Raw genomic sequence first — 26,213 nt, forward strand, 5'->3', positions numbered from 1 at the left:
AACGTCCCACAGGTACCCAGCACTCTCCCTGCCCCAGCCTGCCTGCCGGCCTCCCTCCTCCTGGAGGACCATATGGGAGCACTGACCTGATGAGCAGGCAGTCGGAGATCTAGTGGGTAATTAATGCTGACCAAGGGCTCTCAGGCAGAGTGTCCCCGGAGCAAGCAGTCCTAGATTGTGAAGGTCAGCTTTGAGACACACACAGCAGCATGGACATGCATGGATTTTCCCTGATATAAAGGTTAGCCTGTTTACTGCTCAACAGCAAACAGTTCAGCCTTGAGCTAACAGCCACAAATGAGACACAGAAGCACTCACTGGATGTCTAATAACAATTAAAAACTGGGTGGTTTGAGCCCTGAACGCTGATTGGCTAACAGCCGTGGTATATCAGACCGTATACCACTGGTATGACAAAACATGTATTTTTACTGCTCTAATTACGTTGGTAACCAGTTTTAATAGCAATAAGACACCTCGGGGGTTTGTGGTATATGGCCAATAAACCACAGCTAAGGGCTGTATCCAGGTACTCCGTGTTGCGTCGTACATAAGAACATCCCTTAGTCTTGGTATATTGGCCATATACCACACACCCCCGTGCCTTATTGCTTCAGTATATACTCATATATAACCAATAGTGCAAGTGTCCTCTGATTAGTCATAATCAGTCAATAGCACACAAGAAGCCTAAACTCTTGTAATGACAGAAATGATCTAAGACCACAATAGATATATTACTGTCAAGAATGGATCGAATTTGCTGCTAAACAAATAACAAGGTGATTATTTTCCCATGTACCCTGTTGGAATACATTGTCTTTTATCTGGGCGAGCCACACAGAGCTTGTTGAGATAGAGAGGATCCCTGGCCTTCCTCTTCAGGCTTGTCAGATCTTTTTTATTACAGAGCAACTCAGAGTGTCCTGGCTGGACAGTGCATGAATTTTTAAATTGCCCGGAGTGTCCCATGGTATTATCATCAAGTGGCACATCTAAAGCAGGAGAAGGCAGACTAGTGTATGGTCTCCCATTCCTCTCTCCCTCTCTACATGGCTCAGCTTGGACCCTGCTGGATTTCTCCCCCTCTGAAGTGGTTGTGTTTCAAATGGTCTCCCCTTTTAAAGGAGGACAATTCTCAAGAATATGGACTAGTTGATTCCTTGATGACCTACCAGAGCCCATAGCTTTCCCCAGTTCTATTATCTATTGACAACATTTATGAGGAGAGTACATGTTCCCAGATTGTGTGATTTGGGTTTGTCAGCTGCTCTGTTCACCCATGTGTCACAATGGCCAGAGTGGTAGCAGAGCAGAAGTGGCTGACCATTCCTATGTACATAATGTAGTCTGTGTGTACAGAGATTGGGCCGTGCCAAGACCCTGACATCAAAAGAACTCCAGTGGACCACAAGTTATCCTGTTTGCATGACCAAGCTCCAGGGAGATGGCCGTGCTTGATAATAGCTGTTCAATAAAAATGAACAGTGTGAGACAGACTGAGAACACGTCCTGCACTCAGGGGGAGCCCAGAAGAAGACCAGCACAGAGCTCTCCGAGACACGGAGAGGAGAGGCACCATGGGTACAGGCTAAAAAAAACACCTTTATCATTAACACACACTGACTTTATCAATGTTGTACTGTACGCCATTCAATTAAACCATGTTCTAATTTTGTCTCTCCTTTTGATGCTAATGTGATAAGACTATAGGCCTGTCATTCTGTTCACTTTTATTTACAACTGAAAAAGTCAGCAAATAAATCAACTGAATGCACATTATTGATGTATACATAGGACTCTATGCATCCTTTTGGTATATAATGCATCAATTGTGCAATAACTTTCATTGCCAAATATACATGAATGGCTTGCTCCATAAACATGATAACATTGATTTAACTTTAATTGGTAGCACATTGTTTAATTTCTACTATGTATAAACATATTTTCTGTTACAATATACATGTAATTAACAGTCCAGAAGGCAGATATTTTTAAATATCAATATTTACATTCATGCATCCAAGGTTATTTCCCTCAATGTACAGTATTGGTGACGTATCTTCAGTTTCTGGGTACATTATAGGTAAGATATGCTAATTCCTATGCATTTCACAATGCAAGGTCTGTGTTTGCAAAATTCAACAGTAATGGAACATTTTCAGAGATACTGCCAGCCACACATGTATTGTGCTCTCTCTCACGCACCCAACACGCACTAATATACAAATTAACTGCACCTATGTCAAACCGCAGCGTAATAATTGAGTGATGCTGTAAATCAACTGTGCACTGTTTATTGCAGAAGGATGTTGGGGATGCCTGCTGAGTGTGAGTGCACTTAGTCACATGTCCCTTTTGAGACCATCCTCTCTGCAACTTGATATCCAGATCAGCCTCTGTTTGGAATCCCGTCCTCCACCAATCAGCATGTCAGCCCTGGGATCATGTGCACTGTTTCTATAGTGATGGGTTCTCTCCTTGCTGGGAGGTGGAACAATTAAGATTGCTGTGTTCTGATGTGATTTTTACAAAGGGCTTCCCACTGTCCCCCACTACCTCCCCCTGACTGTCTAACCAGTGAGACGTGACAATACAAAATGTAATACCATGTTAGTCTTGTGATAAAGAATTGACGGGATAGAATAAGCTGCTAAAAGAATGGTCAGAAAACACACATTCACAAACTCGCATCACAGAAATCCCCATCATATTTGCTGAAGTTGCAGGGGAACACAGAAAGGCATATGAAACCGCAAGAGATGAACAATTGATACCCAAACCTCTTTGCAGATGTGTTTTCTGCATCAGTGTCTATAGCAAATTAAAAGTGGGCTTGAAGCATCAGACCATTAAAATGAATGATATGATTACTAAATAATTCATATAAAAATAAAACATTTCAAATCATTAAACTGACTGAATTAAACAATAATGGCATACATAAGCAGACAAATTAATGAATACATACAGTAAATAAATAAATGAACAAATTAGATAAGTAGATAAAGTTTGTTCTCAGTTGTGTTGTTGGTATGGAACATAGGAACTGACTTGATCTTGTTGTTTTACTTCCCACTTGGTATGACCTGTAAATGTATGTTTTAATTGCATAGTCAGATGAGCACTATACATCTCAAACCACAGCAAGAATCTGCAACTGTGCCAGTATAATACAAATTCTGCTTTAATAAATTAAAAAGAAAAATGGTCAGATGAGAATAGATGAGACAGCCTGACCGTAGAAAAAAATGTTGCATTTTCCATAAACACTACGTGCACATTTTCTTCTTGATCTGGTCCTCCGCAACCTCCTATCCCATCGCTGTGCTTCAGTGTCTGTTCCTACATTGAAGTTGTCTGTAAGAAGTGTGGAGCTGTGTAGATTGACAGATTAGCAGTCAACCATTCCCGTCAATGACACTTCATGTCGACAATCTGCTGTTCAGTCTGGTGTAGAACTTCTCAATTCACTTTATTCCTCAATTCACTTTTTTACTCATTCTCTGAATCCACTTCCATGTTTAGTTTTTCTCTTTCTCTTGATCTCGCTACTCTCCTTTATCTGGATGTTGTCTTTCATCCAGGCAACATGCTAGGAGAGAAGGAAAGGCGTTTATGCATTTTTAACAGGTCAACCCCCTGTTGCGTTCTGGGTAATAGGAGTTTTGGGTAGGATAGGGTGGGTAGTGGGGGTGATGGGGATGTCACTTCCTCTCGCTGTGAGGTCCAATCACGAACGCATGCACGCGCACACATACACCCCAGCAGTAGCAAATCAAAAGGGTTGGTTATCTCCTTAACCCACCCTTTCTGTCAGTGGACAGTCTACACCACAGTGTTGTTGGGGCCCATGGCCTTCTTGTTGCGTACACTCATGGCATACTCCCCACGACTTGTCCCGTTCTCCTCTTTCCGTAGTGGTTTCCTGCAAACAGACACAATTTATGTCAGGACAGTAAAGGGGCTTTAGTCAACTTCAGAAAAAAACATAAATCATTCTACTAAAGCCTGTGTCTGTTCACCTACAGAGAGATTGGATTCCATAGGCTATTGTGTTTGGATGCACTGGTCAGCCATGCTCTCTAATAAGCTGAACATTAAAAGGTCACATTAATCTCAGAGCCATGAAAGGAAAGACAAGATACAAATCAAACAGAAGAGTTGGATGTGGCATTTAGACACACTCTCCATTGATGGTGGATTCTGTTGTTTTACCTCAGAACAGCTTGTTATGTATACATTGGACACATAAGAAATACTGCTAGGGTTTGAATTCAAACCCACCCTAATGCATTAATACTCTATGTGAGATTCTCAAACTCTGGTTATGCTGTAATGCTACCTTTTCTGTGATTTAGACACACTCTCCATTGATGGTGGTGAGCCACATTCTGGATAAAAACAAGCTGAAGCCCATGATCCTCCACTGTAATTGGTCTGTGAAAAGCAGTATCCTTCAATGCAAGACCTTTTCATGCATCCCTCAGTGCTTTTGTGGTTATTATATTTGTCCAGTGTACCGACCCCTTCAGCTGCTCTCCTCTGTCCAGGCTTATGTAACCCAGAGACAGATCTGAATACAGTCAGTACAGTCATTGTCCCACTCAATACTGTACACAGCCTTCAGTGGCACAGGGGACCCTTAAGCTACATCTCAGCTCAGTGTCTCCTTCCCTCTCTTCTTAAAGTCACAGCTGGCTAGTCTTACCTGACAGACAGTCATTCTCAATTCACAAAAGGTTTGTCCACAACAAACCTTTTTTATTTTTGCATTTATGTATTTGTATATTGTTTTTTTGTGGTATGGTTTTTATATACACTGCTCAAAAAAATAAAGGGAACACTTAAACAACACAATGTAACTCCAAGTCAATCACACTTCTGTGAAATCAAACTGTCCACTTAGGAAGCAACACTGATTGACAATAAATTTCACATGCTGTTGTGCAAATGGAATAGACAACAGGTGGAAATTATAGGCAATTAGCAAGACACCCCCAATAAAGGAGTGGTTTGGCAGGTGGTGACCACAGACCACTTCTCAGTTCTTATGATTCCTGGCTGATGTTTTGGTCACTTTAGAATGCTGGCGGTGCTTTCACTCTAGTGGTAGCATGAGACGGAGTCTACAATCCACACAAGTCAAATCAAAAATCAAATCAAATTTATTTATATAGCCCTTCGTACATCAGCTGAAATCTCAAAGTGCTGTACAGAAACCCAGCCTAAAACCCCAAACAGCAAGCAATGCATGTGAAAGAAGCACGGTGGCTGGGAAAAACTCCCTAGGAAAAACTCCTGAGAAAGGCCAAAAACCTAGGAAGAAACCTAGAGAGGAACCAGGCTATGAGGGGTGGCCAGTCCTCTTCTGGCTGTGCCGGGTGGATATTATAACAGAACATGGTCAAGATGTTAAAATGTTCGTAAATGACCAGCATGGTCAAATAATAATAATCATAGTAATTGTCGAGGGTGCAACAAGCACGTCCGGTGAACAGGTCAGGGTTCCGTAGCCGCAGGCAGAACAGTTGAAACTGGAGCAGCAGGTAGTGCAGCTCATCCAGGATGGCACATCAATGCGAGCTGTGGCAAGAAGGTTTGCTGTGTCTGTCAGCATAGTGTCCAGAGCATGGAGGCGCTACCAGGAGACAGGCCAGTACATCAGGAGACGTGGAGGAGGCCGTAGGAGGGCAACAACCCAGCAGCAGGACCGCTACCTCCGCCTTTGTGCAAGGAGGAGCAGGAGGAGCACTGCCAGAGCCCTGCAAAATGACCTCCAGCAGGCCACAAATGTGCATGTGTCTGCTCAAACGGTCAGAAACAGACTCCATGAGGGTGGTATGAGGGCCCGACGTCCACAGGTGGGGGTTGTGCTTACAGCCCAACACCGTGCAGGACGTTTGGCATTTGCCAGAGAACACCAAGATTGGCAAATTCGCCACTGGCGCCCTGTGCTCTTCACAGATGAAGCAGGTTCACACTGAGCACATGTGACAGAGTCTGGAGACGCCGTGGAGAACGTTCTGCTGCCTGCAACATCCTCCAGCATGACCGGTTTGGCGGTGGGTCAGTCATGGTGTGGGGTGGCATTTCTTTGGGGGGCCGCACAGCCAGAGGTAGCCTGACTGCCATTAGGTACCGAGATGAGATCCTCAGACCCCTTGTGAGACCATATGCTGGTGTGGTTGGCCCTGGGTTCCTCCTAATGCAAGACAATGCTAGACCTCATGTGGCTGGAGTGTGTCAGCAGTTCCTGCAAGAGGAAGGCATTGATGCTATGGACTGGCCCGCCTGTTCCCCAGACCTGAATCCAATTGAGCACATCTGGGACATCATGTCTCGCTCCATCCACCAACGCCACGTTGCACCACAGACTGTCCAGGAGTTGGCGGATGCTTTAGTCCAGGTCTGGGAGGAGATCCCTTAGGAGACCATCCGCCACCTCATCAGGAGCATGCCCAGGCATTGTAGGGAGGTCATACAGGCACGTGGAGGCCACACACACTACTGAGCCTCATTTTGACTTGTTTTAAGGACATTACATCAAAGTTGGATCAGCCTGTAGTGTGGTTTTCCACTTTAATTTTGAGTGTGACTCCAAATCCAGACCTCCATGGGTTGATAAATTGGATTTCCATTGATTATTTCTGTGTGATTTTGTTGTCAGCACATTCAACTATGTAAAGAAAATAGTATTTAATAAGATTTTTTCATTCATTCAGATCTAGGATGTGCTATTTTAGTGTTCCCTTTATTTATTTTTTTTAGCAGTATATATAAGCCATTGGGCTTCCAACCGCACCTGCACACCATATAAAAAAAAAGAGAAAAAAAATATTTATTGTTGTTTATCACTTATTTCCTTTGGTGCAAACAAACTAAACAAATCAACCACAAATGCTATGTCTTCTTGTAAAAAGAGCATATTTAATCTCCATGGTTAATGTCCTGTGTTAATGTTTCTGAACCCATTCCCTCTTTCCAGTACTAACTTAGAAACACTTAACTTGGAGTCACTCATTAGTATAACTGAATAGTCACTAATGAGTACTCAGTAGCTTCCTTACTAGCTTCCTGTCTGGGGGTGACCGTTGGCTTCCTAAATCTCAGGCAAGGTTACCCATCACACGAGACAGCGATAGTGACTCAGTGCACTTCCTGTGCTTTCTGTAAATGTGTCCTGTAGTGCTGGACGGTGGTGGTGGTGATGGCTATCCACAGACAGACGCCAGCCCTACTGATAAACAGATCCTGTGTTCTCCCTCTGGGACAACCTGCCTGGGAGAGGAAACTCCTGGGTCCAAGTGTACCAATGCATCCTGCTGGGACATGATTTGCTACTGCTGGGGTGTATGTGTGTGCGTGCATGCATGCGTTCGTGATTGGAGGTAGCTAGGGGAAATGGGATACACCAGACTTCCCCACTGCAGTCTCCACAGACCACTAAAGACGTGTTTTAACATTCTCCAAAGGCACTGACCTAGTCTCTAGTCAATGATCAATGTTTTTCTAGCAGGCCACCATAGAGGACAGGGTGTTTGGACCTCACAGCGACCTCTCCCCAGGCCTTCAATAATAGATGTCATGCTGTTGACATGTGGCAGGTGGCTACACAACACTTCACAGGTCAGATTCATATTTCATATCAAAGCTGTGCAATCGCAGCACACGTCCGTTTGAAGTTTGGGGAAGGGATAATGTCGAGGTTGGGACATGTGTTGAGAGCTGTTTACAGTTATTCTCATCCCATCAGGATATTAGAGGTACAATCTACTGTTCATAGACCCTCACATAGTGCTTTTCACTTTTCACTGTTTTGAAAGTGCTTGTGGTAATTAAATATCATAAAACCATAATAGATAACATACTATGTAATATATGTATTACAGATACAGTATATTTAGCTTCCTCATTAAATCTTTCCTTAACTGAATGGTTATGGTGGATTTACCCTGAACACAAACTGTCCTGATTTGTCCTCCTTGTTGGACAGAAATCCCTGAGGAGCAAGTAGTTGAGAAAACCAGGAACAGATTCATTAGTATGTTATCCTGTTTTGTTGTGGTGTTTAGACTCCCTGCATTGCTGACATCATCATGGACTGCAGCATCATGTCTGCGGTTTGGATAGCACAGCACTGTCACACAGCGTGGCTGAATCTTCTTCTCTATGCTCACTAACAGCAGCTCCCCTGACGCTATAAACCTAATTGAATTGAATGGAATGGGTTTCGTCCAACCTCATTCGCTCTGGCAGATGACTGGCGGAATAAGATTATGAGACAAAAAAACAAAAGGCCAAATTTGTGCAGCCCGAGCTAAGGGACGGCCGGGGCTTACAGAGATAGCTCCTCTAGTGTCTGTGCTGCTGGGGCCTTGGCCAAACTCCAGCTGATTTTCATTGGGAAAGCCCTGAACACTGAGGGGCCGGAAGGGCTATATATAACAGGCTCTGTTTTTCTCACTGACAAACCCACTATCGCATTGTTATTGACAAAGACATCCAATTACTGCGGTTTCCCAGCTTTGGTAGTATCTGTTCCTGTATCTTTCATCTCTCTGGCTGTTTCTCTCTCACACTCAGTCAGAGAGGATGCATGATTATAGCGGCAGTGACAATTTCCAAATCAATATTTTCTATTTTTAATTTCCTCAGTTTCCTCAGACTGATTTTTCATTGGTTCAGGACTAATGAGTGTTCAATGTGGGAAATCAGACTGGACCTTAGAGAGTTTGTCCCTCCTCACTCAGTCAGAGGGGATGGAGGCTTGGTGTTTCAGATTCTGCAGTCACAGAGCCCACTTCCATCAGAGCTTGAGGACACGACCTGCTTGCATGTATAAAAGATGTGGCCTGCGACTGAATGACTGCGCAAATTAATTCATAAATAATGACTTGGGTTTGAGGCTACAGCGGCCCATATTGCAACAACACTTTCCTGCCATCGCTGCATTAAAAAAGGTGCCCCTTGGCGACAGAGGGGGCTGGAGAATTGCCATAATGAATTCCTGAGCCAACCGCCCATTACTTCCACTGCCTGACCTTGCCTGTTTGTCGTTTCAGAAAAGTAGAAATATAATTCTGAGGAAAGACATATGTAGCATCCACTCTTTACAGTTTTATGATTAACAATCTGATGTATTGAAATAATGTGCAGAAAGGTATCTACAGCTGTGTCTGGATGCATTTCTTAGCACACATTCATATCTTCTTTAGTAACACTGTCTGTTAGCATGTGTTTATGTGTGTTTAGCATGCGTGACTGTGTCCAGCACCTTGCACAGTATATGTGTGTGTTTAAGTGTCTGAACGAGTGTGTTTGGGTGCCTGTGTGACACACTGTGCTGCCTGAATGTCAGACAGGGAATTGGGTCTTGGTTGTGCTGCAGGCTAAAACCCCACATGGCCTTTCCTTTGATGAACCAATCGAAACAGTACACATCTTCTCTACGGCGAGAGGGACAGGGGTCATGGGCTTTCTCCGGTAACCCATCTTGCCTTTACTTTCACAAACATTCAGCAGGTAGTCTAAAAAGCTCTGTACAATTACACAATTGAAAAATCAGCCCACTCCGAGAAATAGAACACGCTGGAACGGCTCATAGGAGCAGGAGCCTATCTCCTGTTTCTCTAGCGGGAGGCAACTTGATGTACAAGTACATCCCCTAGACAGGACGCTAGTCTATCGCAGGGCCTTACCCCCAATCAATCTCCTTAATGCTTAACGTCAAGTTAACAAACAGATCACCGACCATTTCGAATCCAACCGACCTTCTCCGCTATGCAATCTGGTTTCCGAACTGGTCATACGTGCACCTCAGCCACAATCAAGGTTCCTAAACGATATCATAACCGCCATCGATAAGAGACAATACTGTGCAGCTGTCACGTCCTGACCCTTGTAAGAGGTAATTTGCCATAGTAGAGTGGTCAGGGCGTGACAGGTGGTTGTTTTGGGTGGTTTTGGGTTTTCTGTTTATATGTGGGGTTTTTCTAGATTTCTATGTTTTGTTTTCTATGTTTTGGCCGGGTATGGTTTCCAATCAGAGGCGGTTGTCTTTCATTGTCTCTGATTGGAAGCCATACTTAGGCAGCCTGTTTTTCCTTTGGGTTTTGTGGGTAGTTGTTTTCCGTTTTGTCGATGTACCTAACGGAACTGTTGGCTGTCGTGTTTGTTATTTTGTTTAAGTGTCATCATAAATAAAGGAAATATGAGCACTTTACACGCTGCGCCTTAGTCCCCTTTCGACGACCCATGTGACAGAACTACCCACCACCAACAGACCAAGCAGCGTGCATTCTCCAGGAGGAAGAGCAGGACCAAGCAGTATGGTTCAGAGGAGTGGAACTGGGAGGAGATCCTGGATGGCAAAGGATCCTGGACGTGGGAGGAGATCCAGGCCGGAAGGGATCGCCTCCCATGGGAACAGGTGGAAGCAGTGAGGGAGGTACAGGGTCGAGATTAATGGCTAGGCAAGCAACAGGAGGCCAAGAGGCAGCGGCCAAAAAATGTTTTGGGGGGGCACACAGGTAGATTGGCGAAGGCGAGGTTAAGACCTGAGCCAACTCCCCGTGCTTACCGTGGGGAGCGAGTGACTGTAGAAGCACTGTGTTATGCGGTGGTGCGCACGGTGTCGCCCATGCGCACTCACAGCCCGTTGCGCTCGGTGCAAGCTCCTCACTGTTGCCGTGCTAGAGTTGGCCGGCAGCCAGGGAGAAGTGCCCCGGTTCAACGTATCTGGTCTCCAGTGCGTCTCTTCGGCCCAGGTTATCCTGCACCTACTCTACGCACGGTACCCCTCATTCACCAGCACGGCCCAGTCGTCCTGTACCAGCGCTTCGCCCTTGCCGGGCTATAATCAACATCGAGCCAGGACAGGTTGTGCCAGCCCTAAGCGCCAGACCTCCAGTGCGCCTCCAAGGCCCAATGTACCCTGTGCCTGCTCCGCGCACTCTCCCTCCAGTGCGCCACCATAGCCCAGTACGTCCTGTGCCTGCTCCGCGCACACTCTCCCTCCAGTGCGCCACCATAGCCCAGTACGTCCTGTGCCTGCTCCGCGCACACTCTCCCTCCAGTGCGCCACCATAGCCCAGTACGTCCTGTGCCTGCTCCGCGCACACTCTCCCTCCAGTGCGCCACCATAGCCCAGTACGTCCTGTGCCTGCTCCGCGCACTCTTCCTCCAGTACGCCTCCATAGCCCAGTACAGCCGGTGCCTGCTTTGAGCATGCGGTCCTCGGTGCGTCTCCCCAGTCTGGTGAGACCGGTTCCAGCTCCCCGTAGGAAGCCTCCAGTGATGATCAATGGTCCGAAGCCTCCAGCGATAATCCATGGCACGAAGCCTCCAGTGATGATCCATGGCCCGGAGACTCCAGTGATGATCCATGGCACTTTACACGCTGCGCCTTGGTCCCCTTTAGACGACCCATGTGACAGCAGCTGTATTCATCGACCTGGCCAAGGCTTTCGACTCTGTCAATCACCACATTCTTATCGGCAGAGTCAACTGCCTTGGTTTCTCAAATGACTTCCTCGCCTGGTTTACCAACTACTTGTCAGATAGAGTTCAGTGTGTCAAATCGGAGGGCCTGTTGTCCGGACCTCTGGCAGTCTGGGGTGCCACAGGGTTCAAGTCTCGGGTCGACTCTCTTCTCTGTATACATCAATGATGTCGCTCTTGCTGCTGGTGATTCTCTGATCCACCTCTACGCAGATGACACCATTCTGTATACTTCTGGCCCTTCTTTGGACACTGCGTTAACTAACCTCCAGACGAGCTTCAATGCCATACAACTCTCCTTCCGTGGCCTCCAACTGCTCTTAAATGCAAGTAAAACTAAATGCATGCTCTTCAACCGATTGCTGCCCACACCTGCCCGCCCGTCCAGCATCACTACTCTGGACGGTTCTGACTTAGAATACATTGACAACTACAAATACCTAGTTGTCTGGTTAGACTGTAAACTCTCCTTCCAAACTCACATTAAGCACTGGTCACCATAGCAGCACCCACCCGTAGCACGCGATCCAGCAGGTGTATTTCACTGGTCACCCGCAAAGCCAATTCCTCCTTTGGCCGCCTATCCTTCCAGTTCTCTGCTGCCAATGACTGGAACGAACTGCAAAAATCACTGAAGCTAGAGACTCATATCTCCCTCACTAACTTTAAGCCCCAGCTGTCAGAGCAGCTCACAGATCACTGCACATAGCCCATCTGTAAATAGCCCATCCAACTACCTCATCCCCATACTGTATTTATTTATCTTGCTCCTTTGCACCCCAGTATCTCTACTTGCACACTCATCTTCTGCACATCTATCACTCTAGTGTTTAATTGCTATATTGTAATTATTTCGCCACTATGGCCTATTTATTGCCTTAGTAACTCTGTGTTGTTGTTTGTGTTGCACTGCTTTGCTTTATCTTGGCCAGGTCGCAGTTGTAAATGAGAACTTGTTCTCAACTAGCCTACCTGGTTAAATAAAGGTGAAATATATATATTTTTGAATAAATAAAAATGCTGATCATTTGGTTATTCCCTGTAATATTATATACATTCATTTCAATCTAACTTCTTTCATGGTGATAGCTGCATTGTGTAACATTATGTATGACATACAGTACAGTATTGATGAGTGACAGTGTAATGTCTCTTACAGTGTAAATTACAGTGTAATGACCTATTCCATTTCCCTGACCTTTGAACTCCCTCTGACCCAAAATACTGTTTTGTGTATTCTGAATGTAGGCTGTAAGAATGTCACCAAAGTCTCTTCCATGCCAATCAAATTGACAGCTAACCAACATACCTCTTTATGGCCTTGTAGCAGATGATCATGGCTGAAAGGAGGAAAACAGCTGAGGCACAGCCCACTGTCCCAAGCACTATGATCTCCATCCACCACGGCCTCAACAGGGGCAGAGGGGACTCAACTACTGGGAGGGAAGAGGGGGAGGACAGGGGGTAAAGAGAGAGGGGGATGGACAAAGGGAGAAAAAGACACAGTAGCTTCATTTTTCAAACATCATTAGCATTCTAACAGCATCAGCACTTGGCCGCTTATCGAGATTAGGTTATCAGGCAAACTGCTTTAGCCTAGATACTGTGTTTGTTCTATGTATTACATCATAACTGCTTCATAGACAGCCATTAAAGCTTAAGATAGCATGATGAAAGCTCATCATTAATGCAGCCCAACCACCATCCATGTTGTAAATCAACTTGCTGAATAAAAATGTATTGATTCTCAGAAAACTTGTATTACTATACCATTATGTGCAGAAGACGCATTTCAGTCGAATAATTTCAGTTATTACACCATTATTACACCACACCATTACACCATAAAGCTCTGGATCTGATTTGCTTCCTAAATCTGGGTAGCAGGGTGGTGCTCACCTGTTCTAAGGTTCAATGTTCAGAGATATCTAACCCTGCTCCATGAATCATTTAAAATGCAGTCAGTCTTTATTACAAAAGCACTCCGTGTCCAAACGGATTTCACCTGCAGGAGCACCATGTTCTGGTCACATTATGTCTGACTGAGGGTAGAACCATGTACAAGGAGACATGCCAGGGACATTGTATTACACTCAGTGCAGCTTAGCAACTTTCAGTATCAAGACATGCTCTCTCTCTCTCTCCATGGAGACCGATTTGAACTATGTGGCACTGACAATACTGCTCATTTTGACAGGAGGGAGGTTCCCAGCAATAAGCATGTCTCATTCTGTCAGAGAGGAGATATACAGTGAGGGAAAAAAGTATTTGATCCCCTGCTGATTTTGTACGTTTGCCCACTGACAAAGAAATGATCAGTCTATAATTTTAATGGTAGGTTTATTTGAACAGTGAGAGACAGAATAACAACAACAAAATCCAGAAAAACGCATGGCAAAAATGTTAGAAATTGATTTGCATTTTAATGAGGGAAATAAGTATTTAACCCCCTCTCAATCAGAAAGATTTCTGGCTCCCAGGTGTCTTCTATACAGGTAACAAGCTGAGATTAGGAGCACAGTGCTCCTAATCTCAGCTTGTTACTTGTATAAAAGACACCTGTTCACAGAAGCAATCAATCAATCAGATTCCAAACTGTCCACCATGGCCAAGACCAAAGAGCTCTCCAAGGATGTCAGGGACAAGATTGTAGACCTACACAAGGCTGGAATGGGCTACAAGACCATCGCCAAGCAGCTTGCTGAGAAGGTGACAACTGTTGGTGCGATTATTCGCAAATGGAAGTAACACAAAAGAACTGTCAATCTCCCTCGGCCTGGGGCTCCATGCAAGATCTCACCTTGTGGAGTTGAAATGATCATGAGAACGGTGAGGAATCAGCCCAGAACTACACAGGAGGATCTTGTCAATGATCTCAAGGCAGCTGGGACCATAGTCACCAAGAAAACAATTGGTAACACACTACGCCGTGAAGGACTGAAATCCTGCAGCGCCCGCAAGGTCCCCCTGCTCAAGAAAGCACATATACATGCCCGTCTGAAGTTTGCCAATGAACATCTGAATGATTCAGAGGACAACTGGGTGAAAGTGCTGTGGTCAGATGAGACCAAAATTGAGCTCTTTGGCATCAACTCAACTCACCATGTTTGGAGGAGGAGGAATGCTGCCTATGACCCCAAGAACACCATCCTCACCGTCAAACATGGAGGTGGAAACATTATGCTTTGGGGGTTTTTTCTGCTAAGGGGACAGGACAACTTCACCGCATCAAAGGGACGATGGACGGGGCCATGTACCGTCAAATCTTGGGTGAGAACCTCCTTCCCTCAGCCAGGGCATTGAAAATGGGTCGTGGATGGGTATTCCTGCATGACAATGACCCAAAACACACGGCCAAGGCAACAAAGGAGTGGCTCAAGAAGAAGCACATTAAGGTCCTGGAGTGGCCTAGCCAGTCTCTAGACCTTAATCCCATAGAAAATCTGTGGAGGGAGCTGAAGGTTCGAGTTGCCAAACGTCAGCCTCGAAACCTTAATGACTTGGAGAAGATCTGCAAAGAGGAGTGGGACAAAATCCCTCCTGAGATGTGTGCAAACCTGGTGGCCAACTACAAGAAATGTCTGACCTTGATTGCCAACAAGGGTTTTGCCACCAAGTACTAAGTCATGTTTTGCAGAGGGGTCAAATACTTATTTCCCTCATTAAAATGCAAATCAATTTATAACATTTTTGACATGCATTTTTCTGGATTTTTTTGTTGTTATTCTGTCTCTCACTGTTAAAATAAACCTACCATTAAAATTATAGACTGATCATTTCTTTGTCATTGGGCAAACGTACAAAATCAGCAGGGGATCAAATACTTTTTCCCCCTCACTGTATTTTATTATATCTATCTAAGTATGAATGTGTCTGTATTCTGGGTATAATAATCTAGATCAGGGATGGGCAACTTGATTTACATTTGTAGGAACTCAGTCAGTCTCAACTTACTGTTGAGGGTTAGAATACAAAAGGTGCAATTTCAACATTTGGTTGTGCATCAGCAGTTTCTCTCTTGTTATGTCAGTCACCGACAGTCACTCACTTAACCCATGTCAGCTAACATTTCTTATATTGGTAAGTTAATTTAGCCAGCTATCTAAAATTGTAGTAATCATGGTCAAATTACTGACCGGTGGGCCCCATTGATTTTGTTAGTCACTCTCACTCAGATATCATATTAAGAACTGCAAACATTTCTCCCCACTTTATGGCAAAATGTTTAGGATTGCAGGAAATTAACTCTAAAACATATATTTTCTGCTGTCAAGAGGGCGGCCACTAAAATGTTTTGTTCACACAATTTCACTTAGGGCCCCCAAAAGGTCAGGGCTGGCTTTGACTGCATGTGTGGGTATGAATGTGGGTATGCAGACCCGCAAGCCACTGCGGCCGCTCATGATGAGTTCAGATTTTTTGTGGCCCCCACCTCCATCAAAGTTGCCCATCCCTGATCTAGGTTTACCATCCAGTAACAGAGAGAAATGCAATAATCACATACCCATGTATTTGGAGAATAGTTATGTTGTGAACGAGAGGGAGGAATTGACTCCATGGTAACACATAACCCTTAGTAATGCTGTGGAATATTCCAACACTGCATATTTATCCAGAGCAAATGACAAGGCACGTTTCTCCCCAGTACACCACGTCATGAGTCACTATGAATGTAAAATCTCCTCTGAGCCCAACTTCGGTTTTAATCCTACATTTTTTCAACGGCTGTAGGATTTAATTCAGTCAGGGGTAAGGATCTACTTCCTTGTGATAAACCTCTCTCCTTTGAAAGGTCTTCTGAGCCATTTTTAGAGCACAGACTCTTACTCAACACTGCCAATTTCCCTTATTTGAAACTTTTTGTAGATACAATCTCTCTCATTGTCCCACTTTCATGCATACTTCATGTATTATTTTGGAACCTCTGAAAACTCCAATCAGCTCCCTTATGCATCTGGCACATACCAAAACAAACAGATTTTATAGCAGCAATGATTACAGTTAAATCATTTAGAAAAGGAGTAAGCCTCTCATTTGTACAGAAAACTCTCACTAAGGCCAGATGATACATGTTTTGCCTCCCTCCCAATACATAAACAACATAAATAAGTGCCTCCTTCCAAACCTACCATAGGCTATTATAAAAATCTGCTATTTTCAAAATGTACTCTAAAAATGAATGGGGCCAAGAGGTTTTTCTTTGCAGTTGTAATGGTTCTATTCTTGTCAAACTACATAACAAATACAGAATGACATGCTGCAATGTACAGTCAGAGAATCTCATACAATTAGTCAGAGAATCTTCCATGCAGATGCCTTGACAGCAGTCACACACACAGAGGTCTATAACCAAAGAAATAGAATAACATACATACAGACCGTAGATATCTCTCTAGATTCAGAAAAGGGGAATTACAATATGGTGAGAAGATACACAACCAATACTAGACTGTAGACCAAGTTTGCAGAAAACACCCAGTGGAAGAGTCCTGCGTTCATGATGGACATTGTGGACTCATAAATCAACAGGTGTCAGATAGGTCAGGTAAGTTAGAGACACAGTGGTCAATGAAAGCCCTATCTATATATTCATAGATGCCTCACGTGGTGATGCAGGATGAAAAGAGGCTGAGTTGAGTTGACCAAACAGAGGAAATAATTTAAGCTGATTGATTGAACCCTTTCCACTGCTGTCTGTCGAGCATTTGATGAAAGAGTGCTCCTCCATACTCTCAGCATGAAATGTTCTGGCTGACTGATTTTTAACAGTCTCAATTGTGACCTGGGATGACTGCACCAGCAATGCCTGTCCCATATTTCATAGCTTCTCATTACAGTATTCATGACAACATACAAATCATATCAACTGTCATATTAACAAACTATCCTCCTTTCCACCATTGTGATATCATACACTGATTCATATAGTTGATATAACTACTTTGTCAATGACAAGAATGTCACAGTTTCAGATTGGATACATATCTGATCATTAATTAAGCACTGAAATATGTTGAAGGAGACATGGAGACCAGTAAGGAAAGAAAACTGCGTGACAACAGATACACACACGCGCACGCACACACGCACGCACACTCAGTGCCCCGGCTCAACTTTAAAACACAGACGGGACTGCCGGGATAGTTCATTAGTCCCCTTATCTGTATCAAACCCATAATTGAATTAACTCTAGCTTTTTAAATCAGGGGGTCCCTCCAGGGGAAAACAAACCACTGAGACTGGCAGCCCAGCAGGCAGAGATTTCACATGAAACTAGGAACCCCCCAAGGTCAAGCCAAGCATAAATTAGCCCTTTGTTCAGCTGTCAACATTCTGCCGGCTCTATCACACACTCGTAGTCTTCTCAGAAAAGCCTTTCTACATCAACACACAACACACTCTTCCACTACCTGGTTTTAAATTCTTCTCCCCCTAAGCCCCTGGCTCTTTTCTGAGAGGAGATATACTTTATTCCACTATAGATGCTCTGGTATAAGGCCACTGTACTGCAAAGTGCTAGCAAGACATTTAAAGTGAAACGGTTTAGGTAGATACAGGCACTGGCAGTGAGACAGTTGTGAGTGAAAGAGGTGACAGTGAGACAGCAGAGGCTGGTTGATGTGGTGTGAGCAGGTGTGTTGAGCCTTACCTGTGGCCAACAGTAGCCGTGGGGGAGGTGGGGGAGGAGGCGGGGGAGGAAGGGGAGGGTAGCTTCTACACTGGCATGCCAGCTGGCAGTGTTCGCTCACTTTCTCAGCTACAGTCTGCGAGCATGACCTCTGGAGTTCACCCTTATGGACAGAGAGAGAGACAGAAAAGAGAAATAGTTTGACTATTCATTATGCATTCAAAATTAACTTTTATTATCCACCCCCCAAAAGGCATATTTCAGAATAAGTCAGCTTCTTTATCAGTAAAAAAGGAGCGCGAGATGAGAGCTTAGAATGTTAATATACTGTAGCATAGCCGACATGCTGCAATATGCACTGAGTACTTGTATCAGTGTATATCATGACCTGGACCATCAGTGCTTGGGCATCAGAAAACTAGATCATCATGGTTTGTGGTTTGGAAAGAATAGTACCCAAGATCATATCCCTCTACTATATTCCTTCCCCAGAAGCTGCATTCATAGACATAAAGGATGGTATCATGTCTACGGCTGCAACCCTCTCCCTCAGAGAAACCACCCACCAACAGAGTGGGCAGCAGGCTGCCCCTGAGGAGTGTGTGTGGGTGGACTTGGAAACTCGAGCAAATCATATTACACATGAACCCTGGCAACATCCCGCGCCTGCATAGCGGCTCACTGCTCTCTGTAGGCAGTATCACGGGCCAGGGGTTAGAATACTCATCCTCAACATAATATTCCAGATGGGAATCTATAGCTCACTCTGTGCTACTTTCCAGGAGTCTACCGTGTTCTGCCTGCCTGTGTGTGTGTGTTCCAATCACCAATAGCCTACTTCACATGAAAACATTGCAACAATTGACTGGGAATTACAGCTGCTTACCACTAAAAACGTATCATAGTTGATGCAATAGTGTGAGGGTGCAGAAAGCAGGCACCTCAATAAACATGGCATTGTGTGTTTAAAAATGTATATATTTGATATTACGTTTAAAAAAAAGAAAAGGTGACGAGCAGTTAACTCAACCAGGATCAATAGCCAGTATTATCAAAAACACAATACAGCTCCACTTAGATGTGTAATAACTCGCCATGCGTAAAATTACAAGAGCGTGTAGGCGCGCACGAACACCATACCTACCTGGCATGAGAGTAAAACCAACGAGAGAATGCAATGACCGAAGAGAAGAGGCCAAAAACTTAAAGTAAATGGTATTAGATCTTGGACCAGCATTCCTCCTGCGCTCTTCTCGAAGACACTAGACAGCGTAGCGAGTAAACAAGCACGGTATGCATAGGATTTGACCGTTTGGGAAATTCTCATCCACCCTATCCAAGTCAGCGGCGATATCTGTGACTGACGTCTCCAGAAATAGTTTATGCCATATTCATTTTGCTCTTGAATTTCCGTTGTCGGTGGCATATGACAGACAAGGAACGCAGGTGACCAAGCAATCCCAATATATAAAGTTATTTATCTGGGCACTCAAACGGAATCCGAATCACGGCTCTATAGGTCGATGTCCAGCGCTGCGAATCCAACCGATGCTCCCTTACTCCGTGTGATGTGAGAGCGGTAGACCGGCCATAGGCTACCTTACATTCTTGCTTGTCAACATGCATGTGTGCAAATACTCAAACCATCGAAGTTGAAGCAAACGAAGAAGAAATATCCTTACACTTATTGTCCAATACAACTCCCCAAAATAGCTGCAGTCCCTTTACACATTTCCTTAACTTATTTACTAAATATTACTTAAAGGCTAATTACAAATATGTGCAACTCTGGAGAGCAGAGCAAAGGGTTAAACCGATGCATCCCTCTGCCTAAAGACTATAGATTAGGCGGGGAGCCTCACCGTACCATCGCGCATCCAGTGGAGTGCCCTTCCTTCCAGCGCAGTCATATTTGACTGCAAGTAGGCTATTCTCGAATCGCACGAACGGTAGGAAAAGTTAAACAGACGAGACGTTTACCGAGACATGTAGGTCGAAATGTCCAGTATGCAAGACGAATTATGTTACTTAAATCCGTGACACTCTATTTAGTATATGTGACATTATGTTAGGTTACATTATTTGATCCGTTTAGTTACATTCGATAAAACAGTAGGTTATTTAAACTAACCTTTAGCCTAACTTTAAACCCTAACCCAGCTAGTGTAAGCGACCTAACTAATGTTAGCATTAGCAACCTAGCCACCTAGCTAATGTTAGCCACAACAAATTGGAATTTATAACACATCATATGTATTGCAAATTCGTAACATATTGTACGCATTCAATCAAATCAAATTGTATTGGTAACATGCTTTGTAAACTAACAGTGAAATGCTTACGGTCATTCCTAACAATGCAGAGAGAGAGAAAAGAGAAATAATAGACAAATAATAACAGGAGAAATAAATACACATTGAGTAGTGATAACTAGGCTATATACGCAGGGTACCAGTACCAAGTCGATTTACAGGGATACGAGGTAATTGAGATACATATGTACATATGGTAGGGATAAAGTGATGAGGCAACAGGATAGATAATGTAATAAACAGTAGCAGCAGCATATGCGACGAGTCAAAAGAGTTAGTGCAAAAAGGGTCAATGTCCGGGCAGCTATTTGGTTAACTATTTGGTTAACTATTTAGCAGTTTTATGGCTTGGGGGTAGAAGCTGTTCGTTGTCCTGTTGGTTCCAGATTAGGTGCACCGGTATCACTTTTTTTCACCTTTATTTAACCAGGTAGGCTAGTTGAGAACAAGTTCTCATTTACAACTGCACCTGGCCAAGATAAAGCAAAGCAGTGCAACACAAACAACAACACAGAGTTACACATGGAATAAACAAACTTACAGTCAATGATACAATAGAAAAAGTATATATACAGTGTGTGCAAATTAGGTAGGATAAGAGGTAAGGCAATAAATAGGCCATAGTAGCGAAATAATTACAATATAGCAATTAAACACTGGAGTGATACATGTACAGAAGATGAGTGTGCAAGTAGAGATACTGGGGTGCAAAGGAGGAAAATAAAAATAACAGTATGGGGATGAGGTAGTTGGATGGGCTATTTACAGATGGGCTATGTCCCGGTGCAGTGATCTGTGAGCTGCTCTGACAGCTGGTGCTTAAATGTATGTAAGGGAGACATGAGTCTCCAGCTTCAGTGATTTTTGCAGTTCGTTCCAGTCATTGGCATCAGAGAACTGGAAGGAAAGGCGGCCAAAGGAGGAACTGGCTTTGGGGGTGACCAGTGAAATATACCTACTATATACCTACTGGAGCGAGTGCTACGGGTGGGTGCTGCTATGGTGACCAGTGAGCTGAGATAAGGCGGGGCTTTACCTAGCAAAGACTTATAGATGACCTGGAGCCAGTGGGTTTGGCGATGAATATGAAGCGTGGGCCAGCATACAGTTCGCAGTGTTGGGTAGTATATGGGGCTTTGGTGACAAAACGGATGGCACTGTGATAGACTGCATCCAATTTGCTGAGTAGAGTGTTGGAGGCTATTTTGTAAATGACATCGCCGGAGTCAAGGATCGGTAGTATAGTCAGTTTTACGAGGGTATGTTTGGCAGCATGAGTGAAGGAGGCTTTGTTGCGAAATAAAAAGCTGATTCTAGATTTGATTTTGGATTGGAGATGCTTAATGCGAGTCTGGAAGGAGAGTTTACAGTCTAACCAGACACCTAGGTATTTGTAGTTGTCCACATATTCTAAGTCAGAACCGTCCAGAGTAGTGATGCTGGATGGGCGGGCAGGTGTGGGCAGCGATCAGTTGAAGAGCATGCATTTAGTTTTACTTGCATTTAAGAGCAGTTGGAGGCCACGGAAGGAGAGTTGTATGGCATTGAAGCTCGTCTGGAGGTTAGTTAACAGTGTCCAAAGGAGGGCCAGAAGTATACAGAATGGTGTCGTCTGCGTAGAGGTGGATCAGAGAATCACCAGCAGCAAGAGCGACATCATTGATATATACAGAGAAAAGAGTCGGCCCGAGAATTGAACCCCTGTGGCACCCCCATAGAGACCGGACAACAGGCCCTCCGATTTGACACACTGAACTCTGACTGAGAAGTAGTTGGTGAACCAGTCGAGGCAGTCATTTGAGAAACCAAGGTTGTTGAGTCTGCCAATAAGAATGTGGTGATTGACAGAGTCAAAAGCCTTGGCCAGGTCGATGAATACGGCTGCACAGTATTGTCTCTTATCGATGGTGGTTATGATATTGTTTAGGACCTTTATCGTGGCTGAGGTGCACCCATGACCAGCTCGGAAATCAGATTGTGTAGCGGAGAAGGTACGGTGGGATTCGAAATGGTCAGTGATCTGTTTGTTAACTTGGCTTTCAAAGACTTTAGAAAGGCAGGGTAGGATAGATATAGGTCTGTAGCAGTTTGGGTCTAGAGTGTCTCCCCCTTTGAAGAGGGGGGTGACCGCGGCGGCTTTCCAATCTTTGGGGATCTCAGACGATACGAAAGAGGTTGAAAAGGCTAGTAATAGAGGTTGCAACATTTTCGGGGGGCTAATTTTAGAAAGAGAGGGTCCAGATTGTCTAGCCCGGCTGATTTGTAGGGGGTCCAGATTTTGCAGCTCTTTCAGAACATCAACTAACTGGATTTGGGTGAAGGAGAAATGGGGGAGGCTTGGGCAAGTTGCTGTGGGTGGTGCAGGGCTGTTGACCGGGGTAGGGGTAGCCGTAGAAAAATGCTTATTGAAATTCTCATTTATCGTGGATTTATCGTGGTGACAGTGTTTCCTAGCCTCAATGCAGTGGGCACCTGGGAGGAGGTGCTCTTATTCTCCATGGACTTTACAGTGTCCCAGAACTTTTTGTAGTTTGTGCTACAGGATGTACATTTCTGTTTGAATAGCCTTTGCTTTCCTAACTGCCTGTGTATATTGGTTCCTAACTTCCCTGAAAAGTTGCGTATCGCGGGGGCTAGTCGATGCTAATGCCACAGGATGTTGTTGTGCTGGTCAAGGGCAGTCAGGTCTGGACTTAACCAAGGGCTATATCTATTCCTGGTTCTACATTTTTTGAATGGGGCATGCTTATTTAAGATGGTGAGGAAAGCACTTTTAAAGAATAACCAGGCATCTTCTACTGACGGAATGAGGTCAATATCCTTCCAGGATACCTGGGCCAGGTTGATTAGAAAGGCCTGCTCGCTGAAGTGTTTTAGGGAGCGTTTGACAGTGATGAGGGGTGGTTGTTTGACCGCAGACCCATTACGAACGCAGGAAATGAGGCAGTGATCGCTGAGATCCTGGTTGAAGACAGCAGAGGTGTATTTGGAGGGCAGGTTGGTTAGGATGATGTCTATGAGGGTGCCCGTGTTTACGGATTTGGGGTTGTCAACAAATGAGAGCGCCTGGGGAATGGGAGTGGAGCTGGGCACTGCAGGGCCTGGATTAACCTCTACATCACCAGAGGAACAGAGGAGGAGTAGGATAAGGGTACGGCTAAAGGCTATAAGAACTGGCCGTCTAGTACGTTCGGAACAGAGAGTAAAAGGATCAGGTTTTGCCGTGCAGTAGCAGAGAGAACAGTCTATAACTTCGGTGGCTGTAGTCTTTGACCATTTAGGTCCTTCCTCTGATACCGCCTGGTACAGAGGTCCTGGATGGCAGGGAGCTCTGCCCCAGTGATATATTGGGCCGTACGCACTACCCTCTGTAGCGCCTTGCGGTCAGATGCCAAGCAGTTTCCATACCAAGCAGTGATGCAGCCAGTCAAGATGCTCTCAATGGTCCAGCTCTAGAACTTTTGGAGAATCTAAGGGCCCATGCCTGATTCTTTTCAGCTTCCTGAAGGGGAAGAGGTGTTGTCGTGCCTTCTTCACGACTGTGTTGGTGTGTGTGGACCATGATAATTCCTTAGTGATGTGGACACCGAGGAACTTGAAGTTCTCAACCCCCTCCACTACAGCACCAATAAAATGTGGATGGGGGTATGCTCGGCCCTCCGTCTCCTGTAGTCCACGATCAGCTCCTTTGTCTTGCTGATGTTGAGGGAGAGGTTGTTGTCACTGACCTCCTCCCTTATAAGTTGTCTCATCGTCGTCGATGATCAGGCCAACCACCGTCATGTCATCAGCAAACTTAATGATAGTGTTGGAGTCATGCGCGGCAACGCAGTTGTGGTTGAACAGGGAGTACAGGAGGGGACTAAGCATGCACCCCTGAGGGGCCCCTGTGTTGAGGTTCAACATGGCAGATGTGTTATTGCCTACCCTCACCACCTGGGGTAACCTGTACATGATATAAAGGATACATAAACTAAAAAGACAAACGATTTCAGGAGTTTCTGTGTTTGCTCTTAAGTAATTATAACAATTTCAAAGTAACTCCAGTTGCAGAGGGAGGTGTTCAGTCCCAGGGTTCTGAGTTTAGTGATGAGCTTGGAGGGCACTATGGTGTTGAACAGCATTCTCACGTAGGTATTCGTCTTGTCCAGGTGGGAGAGGGCAGTGTGGAGTGCAAAAGAGATTGCATCATCTGTGGATCTGTTTGGGCAATATGCAAATTGGAGTGGGTCCAGGGTGTCTGGGATGATGGGTTTGATGTGAGCCTGAAGAAGGCACAGCGATGCCGAAACTTTGGTGATTTACCCAATAAATTACTGGGAGTTTATATATAGTATGCGACTATTTGTATAGTTGATGTGAGCCATGACCAACCTTTCAAAGCATTTCATGGCTACAGATGTGAATGCTACAGGGCGAGTCATTAAGACAACATATCATACAAATTGTAATTCGTAACATACCATATGTTCTACAATTCGTATCATATTGTACGACCGCTATTACATTGGTAGACCAATGCAATGTAACCTAATGTAACATATATTAACTGGAGTTGCACTGATTTTAGTAACATATAACACATTTTGTTCTGAGACCAGGTTGGCCAATTGCAGACCCTTCCGAAGGAACGGTAGGAGAGGAAAGTTGCGTAACAATTTGGATGTGCATGCAGTCTTCTGTAAATAACAGGACACCGTTATCCACTGAGTCTAGTCCATGTTTACAGTGTCTCTCTCACGACCTCAGTGGACAAGGCAATGTTGTACTCTCCTTACATGCATTTCTCCATATAATTCTCCTCCTCTTCGCATATCTCCATGATCAGCACAGAGTGGAAATGGTTTATGCAGACAAAGGTCAATTACTTCTTCTAATTAGACAAATCTACTCTTAACACTATGGAGGGGAAAACACTGGCTAGCCTGATGTCTAACTCTTTAATGTGATGTTTAGTCTACTTTCCTCACATCATTACCAATTCCTGTGGTAACTAAACATGATGGGGGAAAATACTATGTATGGAGGGTAATAAATGAATGTTGACTTTAATTTATGGACCATGAATGAAGGTATGACTATTTACACAGCACATCGAACTCTATTGACTTTTCTATTGCAGTGGCAAAGGGGAATTATTTTTGATGTGGTATTTAATTAATATTTCTAACACAAAATTTCAGGCTCAATATTTCCTTCTTCGTATATATACATTTAATCAAGTCAAAGCACCGTTGTTATATGCCTATATGACAAGCAATCTGCTCATTATAAGGAGGTGGCCAGAGGGGAGGGTTGGCATTTAAGGATCTACTGACTAGTGCAATATAAATTACAGAGCTCGCAGCCTCTCTGTCATGAGATAAGTTGGACAAGACCTGGCATTTAAGAACGCTGTTGGCACCCAATCCAATTATTCAAGTTATTTTTGATGAAGAACCATTTAGTCAACAAGTATGCTGCAGCAACGCAATGCATTCTGTCTTGTAGGAAACAAACATTTGCTGCTATCAAATGGGCACATCCAGAAACGATTGCATTAAAGCTGATTACACATTGATGAATACTGGCATGCCAGTAAAAATACCTTTTCAGATTCTGAAGTCTTAAGTGTCGGCATACGTCTTCTCTAGATGGTTTGAGTTCTCCTGAGGGAGCTGTTTAGTGGTTTTGCTCCTCTATCCTCTACTCCAGTCTATCCCTGCATCGATTAACAGACAAGAAAGAAGCTCTACATCATCCACTTCCTGCCCTGCTTACTCAATTTG

The 26,213-nt window shown here is 44.4% G+C and overlaps 1 protein-coding gene across 6 annotated transcripts; it reads right to left on the reverse strand.

Moving 5' to 3' along the window:
• Nucleotides 1-1,902: 1,902 nt before the first annotated feature.
• LOC115162272 (proline-rich membrane anchor 1) lies at nucleotides 1,903-26,094 on the reverse strand. Of its 6 annotated transcripts, XM_029713423.1 has the most exons (5): nucleotides 19,278-20,077; nucleotides 18,155-18,296; nucleotides 12,815-12,941; nucleotides 3,812-3,931; nucleotides 1,903-3,598 (listed from the first exon to the last, which is right to left on the reverse strand). In XM_029713423.1, the coding sequence occupies exons 1-4, from the start codon at nucleotides 19,557-19,559 to the stop codon at nucleotides 3,832-3,834; spliced, it is 651 nt and encodes a 216-aa protein (XP_029569283.1). In that variant the 5' UTR covers nucleotides 19,560-20,077; the 3' UTR covers nucleotides 1,903-3,598; nucleotides 3,812-3,831. The 6 variants fall into 6 exon arrangements, with proteins under 6 accessions (XP_029569283.1, XP_029569286.1, XP_029569285.1 ...); XM_029713426.1 differs by lacking the exon at nucleotides 19,278-20,077 and adding an exon at nucleotides 26,033-26,094 and having other exon boundaries at nucleotides 1,903-3,931; XM_029713425.1 differs by having other exon boundaries at nucleotides 1,903-3,931; nucleotides 19,996-20,289.
• Between the last annotated feature and the right edge of the window lie 119 nt (nucleotides 26,095-26,213).

This window comes from Salmo trutta, chromosome 25 (assembly GCF_901001165.1).
Source record: "Salmo trutta chromosome 25, fSalTru1.1, whole genome shotgun sequence".
Taxonomy (NCBI): domain Eukaryota; kingdom Metazoa; phylum Chordata; class Actinopteri; order Salmoniformes; family Salmonidae; genus Salmo; species Salmo trutta.

What these genes read in the sequence shown, in the direction of transcription:
- LOC115162272 (XM_029713423.1), bottom strand. Translation starts at nt 19,559, where the DNA reads ATGCCACCGACAACGGAAATTCAAGAGCAAAATGAATATGGCATAAAC. An exon ending in ACGGCTACTGTTGGCCACAG is followed by an intron (nt 12,942 to 18,154) that starts GTAAGGCTCAAC and finishes CTTCCCTCCCAG; the next exon opens with TAGTTGAGTCCCCTCTGCCC. An exon ending in TGCTACAAGGCCATAAAGAG is followed by an intron (nt 3,932 to 12,814) that starts GTATGTTGGTTA and finishes GTCTGTTTGCAG; the next exon opens with GAAACCACTACGGAAAGAGG.